We start from the raw sequence: 18434 nt of genomic DNA on the forward strand, positions 1-18434 counted from the left end.
TGGATTACAGTTTACAGTGGTGGTGGTATTTCTTTGGAGTAGGTCTACTGCGAGGAAATTGCAGGGTTTGTGTTGGATTTGTAGAGGAATAGTGTGAGGTGTTGTAGGAATGTCTTTGTGAATAAGAATGCCTATCCCGTAAGAGATTTGTCTTTTAGGATTGTGATACGTTGTGTATCTGGAGAAGATTTTGATTTAGTATCAATCAGGGCAAGAATACCTGCGCAGTTTTGTGATCCAATAATACAGTCCATTACAGTCTTATTCAGAAGTGTCATTACCTTATTGTGTTTATCTGCGTACGAGATAGTGTTAGCGAAGGCTAAGGATGTTAATTCTGAGAAAAATTTGCAGACAAGGTCTCTGTTGGCTAGTACTACAGTAGTAGTATGTCATCTGAAAGTACTTTAGATGGACTCCTTTTACCATGATAGATGGGTTTTGTTGAACATTAGCTGGAGGTTCTTGTCCTTTCGAACATTTCGGTGACCATGTCGAATGCTCACTTTTCCAGTTGGGACATTTTGGATTTTTTAATGATGGGCAGTTCACGAATTTGTGATCCGAACTACCGCAAGATGCAATTTTCATTATGTAGCAGCTTATGGAAAAATATAGAAGCAAATGCTCTCATGGTATTCACTCATCTTGAGAATCCAATCATAGGCTTCCTTGAGAGGGTCTATTGTGGGTGGTGAATACGAAATGTGAAGGTAAATATGTGAAGGTTTTTAGATATATCTATGAGGGAATAACAACTAGTATTATGACAGATGTAGAAAAAACGGATAAATTTCACGTGAAAGAGGATTGTATAAAGGTTCAGTAGTTAGTCATTATTTTTCAATGTTTTTGGTCATTCCTCTGGCCACTCGTCATTATTTACACTCATTGAGGTTGGATCAGATAATAGGAAAACTACAGTGTAACATTTCATAGTGCCTAATGTATTCTGATACTGGAGTGTTATTTTAGAACATACTGAAAGGCATTTAGAGCAAAGACTCAAACAAATAAAGACAGACAGTGATGATTCAATTAGTTTTCTGTAAATGTTGATGATTATAATAAATTGAATTGAATAAATATGATTTCAAATTAAATTTATTGTTTGACTTTTCTCCAACTGTAACGGATATTAACTTAATTTTCAATAAATATGTTAAGTCAAAACTCCTATTCTGTAGCTAAATTAATTATCCCAAAAATATTTAAATTGGACATATTACTCTAGTTAGGATTTTTTAGACGAATCGTTAGTGATAAAAATATTGATTAATCGTATCCTACTGTTATCCTTTTACTCTTATTACAGAAATATATTCTATTCGTGAATTAACGAACTAACGTAACTGTACTAGCAGCCTCTGTTTTATTACACCGTTCCACCAAGAATACCCGCCACACCCGGCCCGCCCTTTCCGGCCACTACTTGATATTATCCAATGGCGGTTTTTAATTGCACAAAGAATGAAGCACACATAAAACACAAAAAGCGGGATATTAAATTAAAAAGAAGTGTATGTACTTATGAGTTCTGTTTCCTCTACAACGCTTTGATACTCTTGCTCTTGTCCTGTTATAGAATCCTGCGGCTCGCTATACACCGTTACCAGTGACACAGTCTAATAATAAAATATCGCCAGTTAGCTAAACCAAGTGCTAGTTCCGTTGAATGGGTTTTTAATTTAAAGTTAAGTGTTAAGTGGCTCTGTCATGACAAAGGCTCATAAATTTAGGTAACACTTTAAAAAAACTAAGTTGGAAAATTGTTAACCCGTTGCAAAAATATAAAATATAAAAAACTACTTATCCACTATGACAATTAAATAAATATAAATAAATATACTCGTAATTAAATAAAGTAATGTTGCGTTACTGATCATGCTGGGAAAGATCCAAGGAAAGAGAAGCATAGGGAGGCGTAGAATGTCATGGCTGCGCAACCTGAGAGAGTGGTACGGATGTACATCAAATGAACTTTTCAGAGCAGCCGTCTCAAAAGTTCGAATAGCTATGATGATTGCCGACCTCCGCCGCGGAGATGGCACTTGAAGAAATAGAAGAATGTTGCGTTAGAACGCAGCTATGTCGGTGAAACTACATAAAAACATGGATCATATCCCAATCGGCAAAGGAGTCCGACAGGGTGATACCTTATCGCCTAAACTGTTTAACGCAGTACTAGAATATGCTTGTAAAAAACGTAATTGGGAAGAGAAAGGCCTGAACATTGACAGTAGAAGATTAACACATTTGAAATTCGCAGACGACATAGTTTTGTTCTCGGACAACCTTAAGGAGATATGTACAATGCTACATGAACTTCAGTTAGTGTGTGCCAGTGTGGGTCTTAAAATAAACATCTCCAAAACCAAATTCATGACAAACTTAGTAGTTAGCGAAAATATCAATATTGGAGACAATGAAGTAGAGCTGGTGGAAAAATACATATACCTTGGACACGAAACAAAGATCACAAGAGACAACCAAACATGCGAACTACGAAGAAGAATAAACCTAGCATGGGCAGTCTACGGAAAACTCAAAGACATCTTTAAAAGCGATATACCAATTTCTTTAAAACGTAAAACATTTGACCAATGTGTGTTGACTATAATGCTGAAACTTTGACATTGACAGCTACAACGCTGTCAATGCTCAACGCAACTGTTGAGTATATCGCGAGTGAAAAGTGAAGAACAGGAGTTAGCGATGTAATTTCCCGAATTGCCACACTGAAATGGAACTAGACCGGACACGTCATCCGAATCAGTGATGAAAGGTGGACGAAGAGATTGCTTGAGTGTAGGCCGAGGTTATACAAAAAAAGTAGAGGATCCCTACTCGTTGGACTGATGATCTCAAGAAAATAACAAGAAATTGGATGAAAAGTGCTCAAGAAGAGCAAAATGGACAACAATGAGGGAGGCCTATGTCCAGCAGTGGACGCAAAGATCTGAGTGACGATGATGATGAACAACAACTTGGATTCAAACTTTACTAGGGAACACTGGAAAGGAATGAAAACTAAGAATGGAGACAAGTTCTTGACAAAATTGATCTGAAACTTAGTAGGACAAAAAAGCATATCAAGAAGCATATAAAGGTAGAGCAACAGAACGGCATTCTGCTGGCAGCAACAAAACGATAAGGTTGATTCTGATAATTTTTAATGTTTTTTTTATTGGTGGATGCGCAATAACTCGTCTGATCGTGATGTATGAGACCTCACAAAAGTGTTTTAGATTTTGCATTAAAAGTAGACTGGTAGATTAATATCTCTTCCAGATCTGATCAGCTTTTGAACAGGTCTTCATCAGGTCCTGATCAGCTCTGAACAGGCCTTGAACAGATGTCACCTATAACGAAGTTGGTTTGAACATCAATTTTGGAAAGACACAATACATGAGAAATCTGGTACCAAGCGAAAATCCAAAAGTTGACTGCAACGAAATAGGATTAGTTCATAAAGTTTTCATATAGTTTTCATAGTGCTCAACCACTGCGTACGTATTTTTTTCCCAAGCGACAATCACTTTTATGTTGTGTGATGCGTTGTTTTAGCCATTGCGATGTTTGGCCAATCTAGCTATTTTGACATCCTAGACACGGTATTTCATAAACAACATTACTTTTGTATAAGGTTGGTACTGGGTCTTTGATTTTTGAAAATAGTTGCTTGCTGTTCATGGTATTATATTTAGCTATACTAATATTAGGAATATTTTTGAATATGGATATGACAGAATGAGTTAGACCATTAATAAAAGGGGAGTTTTTTTTATATTTGATTGATTTGTTGTTACAATCATGGGACCATCATAGAAATTACTGCTGTAAATCAGTTTTTTTTTAATTTGTTTAGGATATATTTGGATTAGTTCATAAATATAAATACTTAGGTCATGAAATCAAAATTTCTAGGGACAATCAAACTGCTGACCTGCAAAAAAGAATCACTTAAGCATGAGCTGCATTTGGAGCTCTACCAGACATCTTCAAGAGCAATATGCCAAATTATTTGAAGAGGAAGACGTTCGATCAATGTGCGCATCCAGTCATGACTTAAGGCGCTGAAACACTTTCCTTAATCTCGGCTACACCAACCAAACTTAGAGTAGCATAAAGACGAATGAAATGCTAGCTACTTGGACTGACTCTCAGAGACAGAGTTAGATATGAAGAAATAAAAAGAAGAACAGGCGTCACAGATGTTATAGAGTATATAGCATGGCTAAAGTGGAACTGGGCGGGCCATGTAGCCAGAATGAATGACGGACGGTGGACCCAAAAACTTACAGTGTGGAGACTACGATCTGTCAGAAGAGGCAGAAGTAGATCACCTACACGATGGACAAACGACGTCAAAAGAATCGCTAGGAATTAGCTACAGGAAGCTCAAGACCAACAGAATTAAAAGAAATTAGGGTGGGCCTGTGTTCAACTTTGGACGTAGAAGGCTAGATGATGATGATGATGAGTCTACTTTTAATGTAAAATGGAAAACACTTTTGTTTAATATCAAAAGAGCTATGAAAACATTTTCCATGAGTTACCCTCTTTTCAACGAGATCTCATACATCAGTATTGTTCTGAAGCTATTTTCTTGTGGCATCTTAAAGCAATTACTATTTTAATGTTAGTATTTTGATAATGACTTCCGAAGTGGAAATTGAAACGTCAATAAACTTAATTTTAAACTTCAATTCGGGCTTATTCCCATTAAAATAGTAATTGCTCATACATCAGGATCAGACGAGTCATTGAGCACCCACCAAAAACGGTAAAAAATAACCAGAATCAACCTTAGCCCTATTCTTATGGGATTTTACATGGGAAAATACGCCGTTATGTTGCTGTACCTTTATTTTTTTACTTTTTTTTTTTATATTTTACATTTGAAGACGGAGTTATAGTGCAAGGCAAGATGTAGTATATGGTTTAGGCATCAAATCTTTTTATAACCATAATCCAATAAAATTTGTTTCATGGTTTGATGATAATTGTAAATAGAACCAAAACCTCCTATTTCCACTATTCTTATTATTATTATGCAAGGCAAAATCCGAGGAAAGCGAAATGTGGGAAGACGATGAATATCCTGGCTTAAGAACTTAGGAGAATGGTTTGAATGCAGTAGTGCAAAACTTTTTAGAGCGACAGTCAACAGAGTCCGCATAGCCATGATGATTTCCAACCTTCGATTGAAGATGGAACTTAAAGAAGAAGTGTAATGCTGCAAAAGCGCCACCTATTTTGTTAGCCTTCAACGAAAACGACTTTTTGAGCTATACGAAATGTGTAAAAGATTTACAAACTTCAGCAAGAGTTTTGCTACGGCTTTGATGAATTGAGATGCCGAATATATAAGAATAAACGGCGAAAGGAACACAATTCGTCAATTCGTTTTTTATTCGCTGGCTTTCCGTGCTTGAGTTTGTATCTTCCCGACTATCTGAAGAAGTAGGGAATACAGAAAAAACGTTCTACTGATACCAATACATACACGGAAAGTTTGACGAATTGTGTTTCTTTTCGTCGTTTATTTTTATATATTAGGCATCTCATTTCATCAAAGCCGTAGCAAAGCTCTTGCTAAAATTTGTAAATCTTTTACACACACACACACACACAAACACACACACACACACACACACACACACACACACACACACACACACACACACACACACACACACACACACACAAACATATACCTTTATTGTGAAAAATATTACCATCTGTTTTGTTAACTTCATAAAATCTGACTTTTTACATTAATAGGGCCATTTTAATCAGACGCTCTTGGTTCTATACTGGAAAACACTAAAGTCATACAATAAATAAACTCAACGAATTGGGCGATAAAACCGTTAAAACCCTATTTTCGAAACAATTCTGAATGACTAACGTCCGGTTCCACCAACGTGATCTAAGTAAAATCTTACCTAAGTTTTGCTTAGTCAAAAAAATTTCTTAGCTGTAATTTACGTTCCACCATACAAGTTTTTACTTAACTTAACCAAGACAAAACTTAAGGTCTCAGAAATACCAACTTTGCAAAATTGTCAGAAATTCTTAAATTCTTGACTGGTTATTAATACAGAAACAACAAAAAAAGAAAAAAAAGAAGAACCTTTGTGTCATTTTTGTTGCTGTCTTTAATTCAATGTCATTTTAAATATTTACTATTTACTGTTATTGTGACCTCGTGATCTGCTTTCTTTTTATTTTTGGTATTTTATTTTGTAGTTAGTTTAAAATAAACTATAAGTTAAAAATTTAGTGATAGTTTTAAAAGTTAAGTTAATAGTTGTAGTTTTGTTGTCGGTGAAATAGTTTTAGTCAGTTAAATATTAGTTTGGAAGCATGGAAAAAGTCAACAAAAGAGTTAACTTTTCTTCTCAAGAAAAGGAGGAATTAATATCTTTGGTATCCAAATACAAGGATATTCTTGAAAACAAAAAAACTAACGGTGTGTCTGCCAAAGATAAAGATGCGGCATGGGAGAAATTAAGTTTCGAATTTAATTCGAAAGGTTTAAATACCTTTCGATCCAAAGAACAACTAAAGAAATATTGGGCCAATTTAAAACAATTGGAGAGACAGGCAGCAGCAAATATAAAAATAAATAGATTTAAAACAGGAGGAGGGCCGTTCCAGCCGCAAAATGAACCTGATGAAACAGTCCTAGAAATTATAAATTTTAAAACAGTTACGGGTTTAGAGAATCCATATGATGATGAAGCTGTATGGGATAAAGATCATTTTCTACTAACAGGTATGTAATCTTCAGTATTTAATATGATTCATATTATTTCAAATTTTCTTGTTTTTAGAGACAGAACATGAAACAAACAACTGTACTCCTACAGAAAGCACTTCCTACAGTGGTACATCAAAAGTTGCTATACCAAAAGCTAATACCATTTTAAACTGCAAAGAGTTAAAGATTTGCAAAGGTAAGTAACATTGTAAACTGATCTGCAAATGTATCAATGTTAAGGGTTCAAAACAAAATTATAATATCCAATGAAAGAAGGATTTCACCTTCAGATATTAAAGAATAAACAACAAATAAGCATATATATATATATATATATATATATATATATATATATATACATATATATATATATATATATATATATATATATATATATATATATATATATATTAGCCTTGCCATAAAAAAAAGGTTTTAAAAAATATAGCCTCTGTTACAAAAATCAATAAATATGATTAGTAGTATCAATACTATGGTAGTTGCTGATAGTTAAAAAAATCATTTATTTTATAACCAAATATGAGTCACATAAATGGGCATACATAATTCAATGTATTTTTTTAATAAATAAGTTGTATATGCTCACATGTTCCTTACGAAATAATTTTAACACTTTATAAACTCACATTCTACATACTACCATGTAATATTGTAGTATAATCCTAACATTAGATTTACAATCATAATTGTTTCGAGCATTAGGCTTTAGTTAAATATTTGTACCTTTTCCAGATTCACAAGATGAAGATGTACTAAAGGTGATTCAAACTCCAAAAAATAAATTAAAACACCAAAAAAAATATAGGAACACAAATGATGATGATCTACCACAAATAGTAGAGTTAAAGGCCCAGTATCTGCAGTACCAGATTGAGGAAATTAAAGAGAGGGTGGAAATTAAGAAGGAGGAAAGAGCTTTTCAAGCCAAACTCCAAGCTCTACAGTTAAAAGAAAAAGAAGTAGAGGTGGACATTTTGTTGCAACAGAAAAGAAAAATTCAGCTCGAGAATGAAGTTCTCGAGAGTAAAATAAAAAAATGTAAATATTCTGAATAAAAAGTCATTATTACATTATTATTTTTATTTATCTACTGTAATAAAATTTACATGATTTTTGCGAAGTATAATTACTTATATTCTATATTTGTTTACAATACATATTCGTTTATAATACACAAACTAGGTGAAGGATACAAATTGTGATATGTAGGGAAAAGTAATACTAGGAATAGAGTTGATATAACAGCTGATTTAGTAGAAGTTGTACGAATGAGTGATAGAATAATATCAGTGAAACTTGTACTTGATAAAGATGTATTGATGTTGTGTATATATGCCCCTCCTCAAACAGAGCTGGGTGAGAGTAATATTCCGTAAGAGGAGAAAGTTATAATACATGATTTTAATGCACATGTAGGCAAATACTAGACAAGATATGAAGCAATATGTGGAGGACTAGACTTTGGAACTAGAAATGAAGCTGGCAATGATAAGCTTGAATAAGCAACATTAGATATGGCTGTGAACCACATTTTTCAAAAGAAACTCAACTTATTAAAAGGAGACAAAGCCAATCACAAATAGAGTTTCACTATAAGAAAAGAAGATATACATGAATGTAAGGACATCAAGGTAATAATTAGTGAGACAGTAAACCAACAACATAAGTTGCTTGTGCTATCCTTAAAAATACTGCTATTGAAATACTTGGAAAAACATCAGGAAAGAAGTTTGAGAATAAATAAAGACACCTGATGGTGCAGTACCACAGCTAAAGAAGTATACAGAAACATATACAAATATATATATATATATATATATATATATATATATATATATATATATATATATATATATATATAGATACATTTTATGGACAAAGCTTATATGCTTATATGTTAAAAAAAAGGAATAATAACAATTACAATTAAAATTTACTAAAATTACATAAATCGTCAATATCACAGAATAAAACATAAAATACACAATCCATTGCAAAATTTCACTATATTGCAAATTGCATAATAAAACCTTATGAACTAGTTTACGAATAAGTTTAAGCTGCTGCATGTGATACCCAAATATATATATTACTTGTACCTAAATGAACTGAACTTTCTTAATTATTCGTTGAGAAACTCTTCCACTGAATAATAAGGTCTTTCAGATAGATAGGCTTTTGTCAATTTATGGAACTTAAGGAAAGAATTTGTAGATTTAAGATGTAAAGGAAGATGATTGTATAATTTTTTTGCCGAATATAATATAGATTTTTTTGATAACTTAGTGGATGGAATGGGTACATAAAAACATAGAAGAGAAATACAAATGAAAATATGTGGAGTGTAGTAAAGCTTTAGAATTGATAACAAAGACTTCAAATGATATTCACAGTATAATTAAATTAAATAGCTTTTGGTATTTTTTATTATAACTAAAATTAAGCTTGAGTAAAATAATTTTCAATAAAATGTCTTCTAATATTATTATTATTTCTGTTTCCTGCAGGCACAATGTCATTGTCATCCATCACAATGTATTCACCAATATCATCATTGGCTGGAGGTTGTGGTTCGCCTTGCCTGACTGCTACATTATGTAGACAAGCTGTAGCAACAATAATTGCTAGTACATTTCTTAAATTTAGACGGCATCCATATGCTATAATAGGGAATCTCCGCTTCCAAACACCAAACAAATGTTCCACTTTTACTCTAGTTCCTATGTGAGCTTCATTATAACTCCTTTCTGCATTTGTTTGTGGATCTCTGAGAGGAGTTAACAAGAAGTTGGTGCATGTGTAGCCACCATCCCCTAAAAGTATTGTAATTTATTACTGATTATTAGTTACATTTAGGTGAGCACAATGTGTGGCTATTGAATTAATTTCAGACAGACATCACTCAATATTAATTTTGGTGATCATGTCACCAGTGGGATCTCATATCAAAGGATACCAAAAGATTGACTATAGTCCTGTATAAAATGGATAGACAAATATAAAAAAGAAATAACAACAAAATTATCTACTTCAGATTGAATCTAATACCTGCTTTTTAGTTTTGTGATTTTATAACCATTGTACACACTGGCTAATGTTTCTTTTGTAATATAAGATGCTCACCTAATAAAACTCCATTTGCAAAATCTCCTCTTATAAATCTTTCTTTTACTACTGAATTATTTAGAATAGTTTGGTCATGCGCAGATCCAGGCCATCGTGCTGTTATATTTTGGAACAGACCTTCAGCTGAGCATATCGCTTGAACGTTAATACTGAAATAGCCTTTTCTGTTCCTGTAAATTTCTGCGTCATTGCCCCCTATAACAAAATAGCAGCATTATTATAGCTATATGCAGTAGTTCAGTGACTTTCTAAATAAACAATCTTACCAGGTGATGTTATTTTGATATGAGTACCATCAATGCATCCAACCACTCTTGGGAATCCTCTTATTTCATACCATTTATTTTGTTGCTCCCGAACTTCTTCTACATTATTTGGTAATTTGATGTAGCGAGGTCTCAGTGATGCTATTAAGGGGGTAACCCGTTGAACAATTCTGCAGACAGAGGACTTTGAAGGTCCAAAGATGTCACTTAGGCTTAATAAATGTCCTCCTGTGGCATATGCTCTTAGGCAAATTAAAAATTGGTTCATGGGACTTAAACATTTATTTCTGAAACAAGCAAAAATTTTAGTGTAAAGCCCTTTAAACTTATTTAATTTTATATTTGCCTTACCTTGCACTAGTAAACTGCAGATGTTCTTCTATTTGAGATAATACTTCAAACGCACTGTTTTTTGATAATCGAAATCTTTCAAAAAATTCTTTATTGGTATATGTCTCAAAATAGCTTGTGCGTTTGACATGTCTTGGGATTCTTATAACCAAATTATCTACTTGATCTACTTCATTCAATTGATTTTCCATCTGATTGTACTCATCAAGACCAAATAAATCTTCCGCATCGAAATCCAAAACGCCCAGATCCATCTTTTCAAAGTCACACACTATATTCTATATATACACTATAAACTATACTATACACTTTGGTGGAATTTACAACAAAAAAATATAAAAATAAAAATCCTATCAACACAAAAACCTACTTCCTACTTTTATATTATAGATTACTATACTACGATATACTATACTATATATTAAATAAGAATATAAAAATTAAAAACCAAATTAGACCAAAAAAATACCGAGTTAACCTAACATCGACGATCAACAGAAGAAATTTAACCTCACTTATGTGTCAATATATGACAGAAGATGCATTTCAATGCATAGTCCAAGTTAAAATTTTTTCTTAAGTCGTCATAGTAGCTGACTTAAGCTTAAGCAAAAATATTTGTACTTAAGTAAAAATTTTTAGTTGGTGGAACGAAACTCAACGGACTTAAGTGAAAATTATTTCTTAAGATCAAATTTTAACTTAAATCGCGTTGGTGGAACTGGGCGTTAGTAACTTATTCCAGCATCGTGGGTAGTTTAACTACTAAAGAGAGAATATAAATAGTTGTTTAAAGTTTAGTTCGTTACTGTGAGCTTATAGATAATAACCGTAGGTAGAGGGCATGAATTCCAACTGAACTGAATATTATAGTAAAGTGAAATGGTGATGTAATTTAGTGTAAGCCGTGAAACTAGATAAAATAATAAGAAAAGTATATGTTCTGACTGTTTTAACTTACTGACAACATAGTCAGTAAGAGCTTTTGATCGATCGAAGGTCATTTCTAGACATTTTTTGGTAAATATGTTAGAAAATAGAACTAATGCCTAAGATAAAGGCAAATGAGATTCGACAAGCATTAATAAAAATGAAAAATAACAATGCCCCAGGAGAGGATGGAACTGTAATAGAAGCTATCGTAAATGGAGGAGATATGCTATTAAATAAATTTAGGAAACTGTTTAATCTATGTTTGCAGCATAGAGAAGTGCCCAAAGAATGAAAAAATGCTATAACCATCCTTTTGCATAAAAAAAGAAACGGAAAAGAACGGACCTAGAGAATTATAGACCTATTAGCCTGTTGAACCACATATACAAACTCTTCACTAGGTTAGTGACATCAAGATTGGAGAAAAAATTAGATTTCTACCAACCGAGAGAGCAGGCAGAATTCCTTTCAAATTATGATACCAATGATCACCTCCGTACAGTAAAGATACTCATTGAAAAATCTATAGAATACAACAAACTTCTTGTCCTCACTTCCATAGATTTTCATAAAGCGTTCGACACGATCGAAATAGACAGCCTTATAGAAACAACTCGAATATTTGGGCCACCTGATGAGAGGACATAAATACGCATTACTTCAAAATATAATGCAAGGAAAAATAGAAGGAAAACGGAACCCAGGCCGTAGAAGAATGTCATGGTTGCGTAATTTGAGAGAGTGGTTTGGCTGTACCACTAATGAACTATTTAGGTCAGCTGTAAACAAGGTCGTAAACGTTTAATTTGGTATGGACATGTGAGAAGAACAGATCATACAAGGTGGATAGCAAAGATTTCGGATTGGAGCCAAATAGGAAGGAGGAAAAGAGGTACACCCCGAAGATCATGGAGGGATGAAGTGGACGAGGCCATGGAAAGACGAGACCTTAGAGATGGAGAATGGCAGAACAGAAAGGACTGGAGACGTTGGCTGAAAGAAGGAAGGCGGCGACAGCTGTAAAAATCCTTGTATAGATAGATAGATAGTAAACAAGGTCAGGATAGTCTTGATGATTTCCAATCTCCGATAGGAGTGGCACAAGAAGAAGAAGAATAGAAGCAATGAATGACAGCAGGGTCGACCATAGGAATGGTGAACTTAATTACAATATTTACAAAAATGCTTAAGGGAGGCCCATGTCCAGCAGTGGACGTGATAAATGAAGGCTGGATGACGACGACGACGACGACGATGATGATGATGATGATGATGATGATGCTGATGATGATGTTAGAAAATTACTTAAGTTACCTTCAAAATAAATATGTGTAAATATAAAAGAAGGAAAAGATGACAAAAGATTATGGCTACAAGTAACTGTGAGTAACTCTACAAGTGACTTAAGATTTCTTAAGAAATCTTCGGATTTTAAATGGTATGCATTTTATGCAAAAAGAAGCAAGAGACAACATGTCCCTAATATACTTAAAACAAATGCATAAACGTGTTGTAACAGCAAAAGGTGTAGGTTTCACCAGCATAAAAGCAATTCCGAGGGAAATGAAGTTCATCGAGAAAGGCGCTGCATCATCATTTAGTACTCAAAATAAAAAAGAAACAGGTCAGATTCAAAATCCAAGTGGGGTGATTGCGACTAAGGGGTGCTTTGTCGATTAATTTTTGTACTAACGAAAAAAAATCCACAAGGAAACTAAGTTCCTGTAGCTGGCTGTATACCATGTATCACAAAAAATTTATTTAAAAATCGTTTATAAAAGGTATATAATTAAAACACCCTATCGGGCTACATCACAGAATGTTTTCGAAATAAATATTCCATCATCAATGTTATCTGGATGTACATGTTTTGAGCCACTAAATACCCGTTAAATGTTAAATTTAAATTGAATTTGAGTTACAATTTTTGATCTTATATACTAAGATGTTTAAGTTACAACAGGAATTGATAACAGGGCAATGTAAGACTCCACTGGAGGTTGCTAGTCTTGAGACAAAGTGTCTACGAGAACTTGTTGATAGCAACTAACCCTAACTAAGGTTTTTACCCAAGTATTTAGTGGCTCAAAACATGTACATCCAGATAACACTGATGATGGAATATTAATTACGGAAACGTTTTGTGATGAAGCCCGATAGGGTGTTTTAATTATATATCTTTTATAAAGGATTTTTAAATCAATTTTTTAACGAAAAAAAAGTTTCCAACTCTAACGACGAATACACAAAAAATTGTAACTGAATAAAACTACTATGGATCGCATGAATCTTTGAAAAAAGCCATGAGAAATATAGGATTTCGTTGGAGAAAAACCAAAAATAATAAAAAAATTTAATAGAAAAACCGGAAATTCTACAGTTAAGAAGAAACTTATTCAGTTTCAGAAATATATTAAAAAATTCAAAGAGAACCGACCTATAATATACATATTATATATGGACGAAACCTACATTCATTCTTCCCATACTCACTTGAAAAGTTGGGGCGACAACTCCAATGAGGGATTACGTGCTCCCATTTCAAAAGGTCAGAGACTGATAATACTGAATACACGTGGAGAAAACGGTGTTGTAAAGAATGCTTATTTGAAATTCAAATCAAATACAAAATCAGGGGACTATCACAGTGAAATAAGTTATGAAAATTATAAAAAAATAATCAGGAAATGCTTATTCCCAATATTTCTCCACATAGTGAACTAGTTGTTAACAACGCTTCTGATCACAACGTGCAAGTTGAAAAATGTCCTAATAGGAGTTCAACGAAAAATGTAATGACAAAACGACAAAAGATAACGAAATCTACCTTTTTCAGAAGATATGTTAAAAGTCGATCTTTACAACATTGCACAAAGCCATAAACCCAGATTTAAGCTGTATGAAATTGACAGAATACTGGGTAATCGTGGTCACTTCGTCTTAAGGCTGCCTCCTTAGGATCCAGATCTCACTCCCATAGAATTCGTGTAAACTCTTACGAAATACGTGCCCGAGAAAAAAGTTGACTTTAAGTTAAGCTCTGTGGATCGTTTTGTGATGAACTTGTTGAAACATTTTCAAATGAAGATTGAAAAAAACGAAAAAAATGTGAACCCTAAACGTTTCGAATTGTTTTTTATGAGAAAAGAACCTGTTTTGGATTTAGTTTTTGATCAAGTAATAAATAATTTTCAGGAAGATAGTAGTAATTATTTCGGTGATGATAATTCCGAGTGTGACGGTCAAGATTTTGTAAGTTCTTCCTAGATTTGACGAGAAATACTGATGATTAGTGATAAAAACTTACAACAGTTACTAGAAAAATCAAAAAAAAATTTGTAATGAATGCTTGCATCAGAAGAGATTAAATTCCGTCCTTAAGTGACCCATACACTAAAAATATTGAAACCTAGAAAAAAAACTAACAGAAGTTAACTTTTGTAGACAGATTACAACCAGTCATCTAAGAAAAACATCTGACAGCTAACCATCAATTTGGCATTCAAGGAATTTGGAAATCCGAACTTGACACTTAAACCGGACGAAATGAGCCATTGCTCCGTGTTCACTCAAAGTACCAATGTTTGTGCGCATATTTTGAGTAATATCCATCTTTAAAAGTAAGCAAATATAGCCTTATTAATTTTATATTTTATAGTTTATATTAATTCATACAACACTTTATGAATAAAGTCCTTATCTTTATGAAAACATACAAAATATTATAAATTCTAGCTTACCTCTATTGATGGTGCGACAGTATGCCTACCAGCCAGTTGTGGATGGTGGTGGTGGGCGTGGTTGGGCCTTGGAACGACATCGTGAGGATCTTCGTAGATACCCGCAGCCACATTTACATCACAGTTGTTTCGTGGGGAATTTTTACAGGGGAGGAAATTTTGTACTTTTCTTTTATGTCTGCAAATAAAAAAAGTCTTTTAAACACTGCTACGATATCAAAGAAACCGTGTTATTTGTTAACTGTTTTACGATCGAGATGATGATATTCAACAAAAACAAATTTTGACGGGGTCTCAATTTCTATTTCTATCCATCAACATAGTTTCTAAATATGTAAGAGCGGCATCCATACGTTATCGATAACTGGGCGTTATTAATTAATAAATATAATAATCATTATCCAGCCTCAAGAGTCCACTGCTGAACATAGGCCTCTTCCTCATGTTTCCAACCCCGTCTATCTTGCGCCGCTCTTATCCAGTTTTTATTGAGTCTTCTTAAATCGTCAGTCCATCTTGTAGGTGGTCGACCGACGCTTCTCTTGTCTTCCCTTGGCCTCCATTCCAATAACCTCTTTGTCCATCGCCCATCTGTCATTCTGGCTATGTGTCCTGCCCATCTCCATTTTAGTCTGGCTATCTTCTCGATGATGTCAGTCACTCCGGTTCTTCTCCTGATGTCTTCGTTGGTTATTCTGTCTCGCAGAGTTATTCCTAACATGGACCGCTTCATTCTTCTCTGCGTGACTCTCAGTTTGGTAGCTGCTGCCTTTGTTAAGGTAAGTGTTTCTGCTCCGTACGTCAAGACTGGGAGGACGCACTGGTCAAATACCTTTCTCCTTAGGCATGTGGGCAGCTCACTTTTAAAAGTTTCTCTCAGTTTTCCAAATGCTGCCCACCCAAGGCCGATTCTTCTCTTCAGTTCATGAGTCTGGTTATCCCTGCCAATCATAATTTCATGTCCAAGGTATTTATATCTATCTACGAGTTCTATTTCTTTCCCACCAATACTGATGTTCTGGTTGGGCACCAAATATAATAATATATAATAAATAAATAAATTATCAGTAGTAATATCCCTAGGACATTGATAACAGACGAGATAATTTCATGACAATCTAAAGCTCTTTCCTTGGTAACAGCTCGAAGCCGAAGGCTGAGTGCTGTTACCAAGCAACGAGCTTGAGAAATTTGTCATGAAATTATGAGGCATTCATCAACGTCCGAGGGATATTCGGCGGATAGTTTTTCGAAAAAAAAAATCATAACTCAACATAACGAAACATTTGTTTATTAAAAGTAGAGTTAGTGAAAGTACAATTATTAAAATTTAAGTTAACATTAGATTCGTTGCTGTTCTCTACTATAGAAGATCTATAAATTTATTTGGATGAAGTTGTCAAACTCGATCGTGTTGTCATAGGGATTGAAAATTGCACTGAATGCAATTATCAGTCTAATGTTGACATGATTGGGTGAAATTGTTCCACATGACACAAAATGACGAAATTTGAATGGTTGTTAGAACAGTCGAAAAATTATCAGTGAAATAATTATTAACCAAATTATACTTAGTCAAATAAAATAGAACAGCAACAATGCATTACATAAACAAACATTTAAGGAATAATCATGTAATACAACGATTCGTCATTACATATGTCTATTAAATGTCGAGTAGAGAAGCGAACGGAGTCATTTCGTGTCAATCATTGACAATCATTAGGAGGATTAGAAGTTCACCTGTATATTCCAACAGGTGAAAACTTCTCATAAATCCTAAAAACCTCAAATAAATGGATATAAAATAAATAAAAACAAGCTTTCTATCAAAATAGCAACTTTATACAATGATTTTTGTAACGTGATCCTAAATTTGATTATATTTTTAATGTTATTTAATATTGTTTAAATAATTACTGTAGAAAATGAAATAAACACTTTTTTAGTGTCTTCTGAGGAAGCATTAAATAAAACCAAAAGCTCATATGACTAATGATCGATTTTACTTAAATCTCTTAAATCCATAATTGGTGAAGACAAACGATGTGACAACTTTGTACCATTTCCAACAAACTCAGTAAATCTTTGAGGGCGACTGATATATTTTTTAACAGAAAGAAATGCTCCGACTCCTAATTTTGAATTATCGCTAGAAATAAACAGAACGAACGCTGGTAGTTTTGAAAACAAAAGAAGATGGTAAACACATTTGAAATATTTAGCAGAATAGAAGTTTTATGTCTGGGCGGCTATGGCATTAGTCTAAATTATGCTGAGACGCCTACTGCGTTAGGAAAACATCTTGGAAAGTTATAGGAATAGAAAATAAGAGGAAACATTGGAACAACGGGAAACTTTTATAAACAATGTTACAAGAAAGTTTTTTTTTCGAGCCGAATCGACTTTGTTCGACTTTTTGACGGAATATTATACGAAAGTTTACGGTGTAGAGTCAAGTTATAAGTATATAAATATGTCATGGAATACAGCAGTTGAGCAGAAGCAATTATAAGCCCAATAAAAGTGATGGCTATCAAAAATGAATTAAAAGTTTTGAAACAAACATGTTTCACGAACAATAGATCATTATATATGTTCAGAAAAGGATTTAATTGTTGAAAACTTTCTACTCTATACCTAAAAAGGCACTGATAGTATTAAAATAATCATTTTTAATGTTATACATCGAAAAGTGTGAAATTTTTTTATAGTAACTTTTCTCTTAAATGCATCGCTTTCGAGTTATAAACAAATTAATATTTTTAAAGTGACATAAGGTTGAATGCTCGAATAAATGAACTTTAATCAAATGAAAGGCAGATATCGAGCACAATTTATCTATTAAATCTTGCCCAAGTACTTTCGCTCCTAGAGCATCTAAAATAAGCCAAGAAACGTTTTTTTTAATCGAAGAAAATTAATTAACTTCGATAAAAAACTCGAAGTTGATGATTGATAAAAATTTTTGTATGTAATATAACGTTTTAGACTAACTTCGTCAAACTACGAAGTCAAGTTCAGAAGTCAAGTTCCAGAAGACTTACGTCAAATTCGAATTTGACAAAGTAAGTCTAATTTATAATTACATAAAAAACTTTTATCAACCATCAACTTTCATTTCAGTCTAATGTAAAATTTTCATTTTCTAATGTAAAACAATAAACATATTTTATTTCTACACATTCTCTTTAAACTCTTAAAGGAAAAGTGGTGTAAGTCATTTCA

The 18434-nt window shown here is 33.3% G+C and overlaps 2 protein-coding genes across 6 annotated transcripts in view; one reads left to right on the forward strand and one right to left on the reverse strand.

Annotated features, from left to right (window-relative positions):
- Positions 1-18434, reverse strand: part of pxb (putative Hedgehog signaling attenuator pxb) — a 341285-nt gene that overhangs the window by 23400 nt on the left and 299451 nt on the right. For all 5 annotated transcript variants that reach the window (XM_072535724.1, XM_072535726.1, XM_072535725.1 and 2 more), the window contains one exon: positions 15207-15384. In XM_072535724.1, coding sequence (XP_072391825.1) covers positions 15207-15384 — 178 coding nt within the window. The remainder of the gene's footprint in view (positions 1-15206; positions 15385-18434) is intronic.
- LOC140443249 (uncharacterized) lies at positions 6200-8166 on the forward strand. The gene is made up of 4 exons (XM_072534391.1): positions 6200-6784; positions 6843-6965; positions 7523-7813; positions 8000-8166. The coding sequence occupies exons 1-4, from the start codon at positions 6373-6375 to the stop codon at positions 8164-8166; spliced, it is 993 nt and encodes a 330-aa protein (XP_072390492.1). The 5' UTR covers positions 6200-6372.

The sequence above is a fragment of the Diabrotica undecimpunctata genome, chromosome 6, assembly GCF_040954645.1.
Source record: "Diabrotica undecimpunctata isolate CICGRU chromosome 6, icDiaUnde3, whole genome shotgun sequence".
NCBI lineage: Eukaryota > Metazoa > Arthropoda > Insecta > Coleoptera > Chrysomelidae > Diabrotica > Diabrotica undecimpunctata.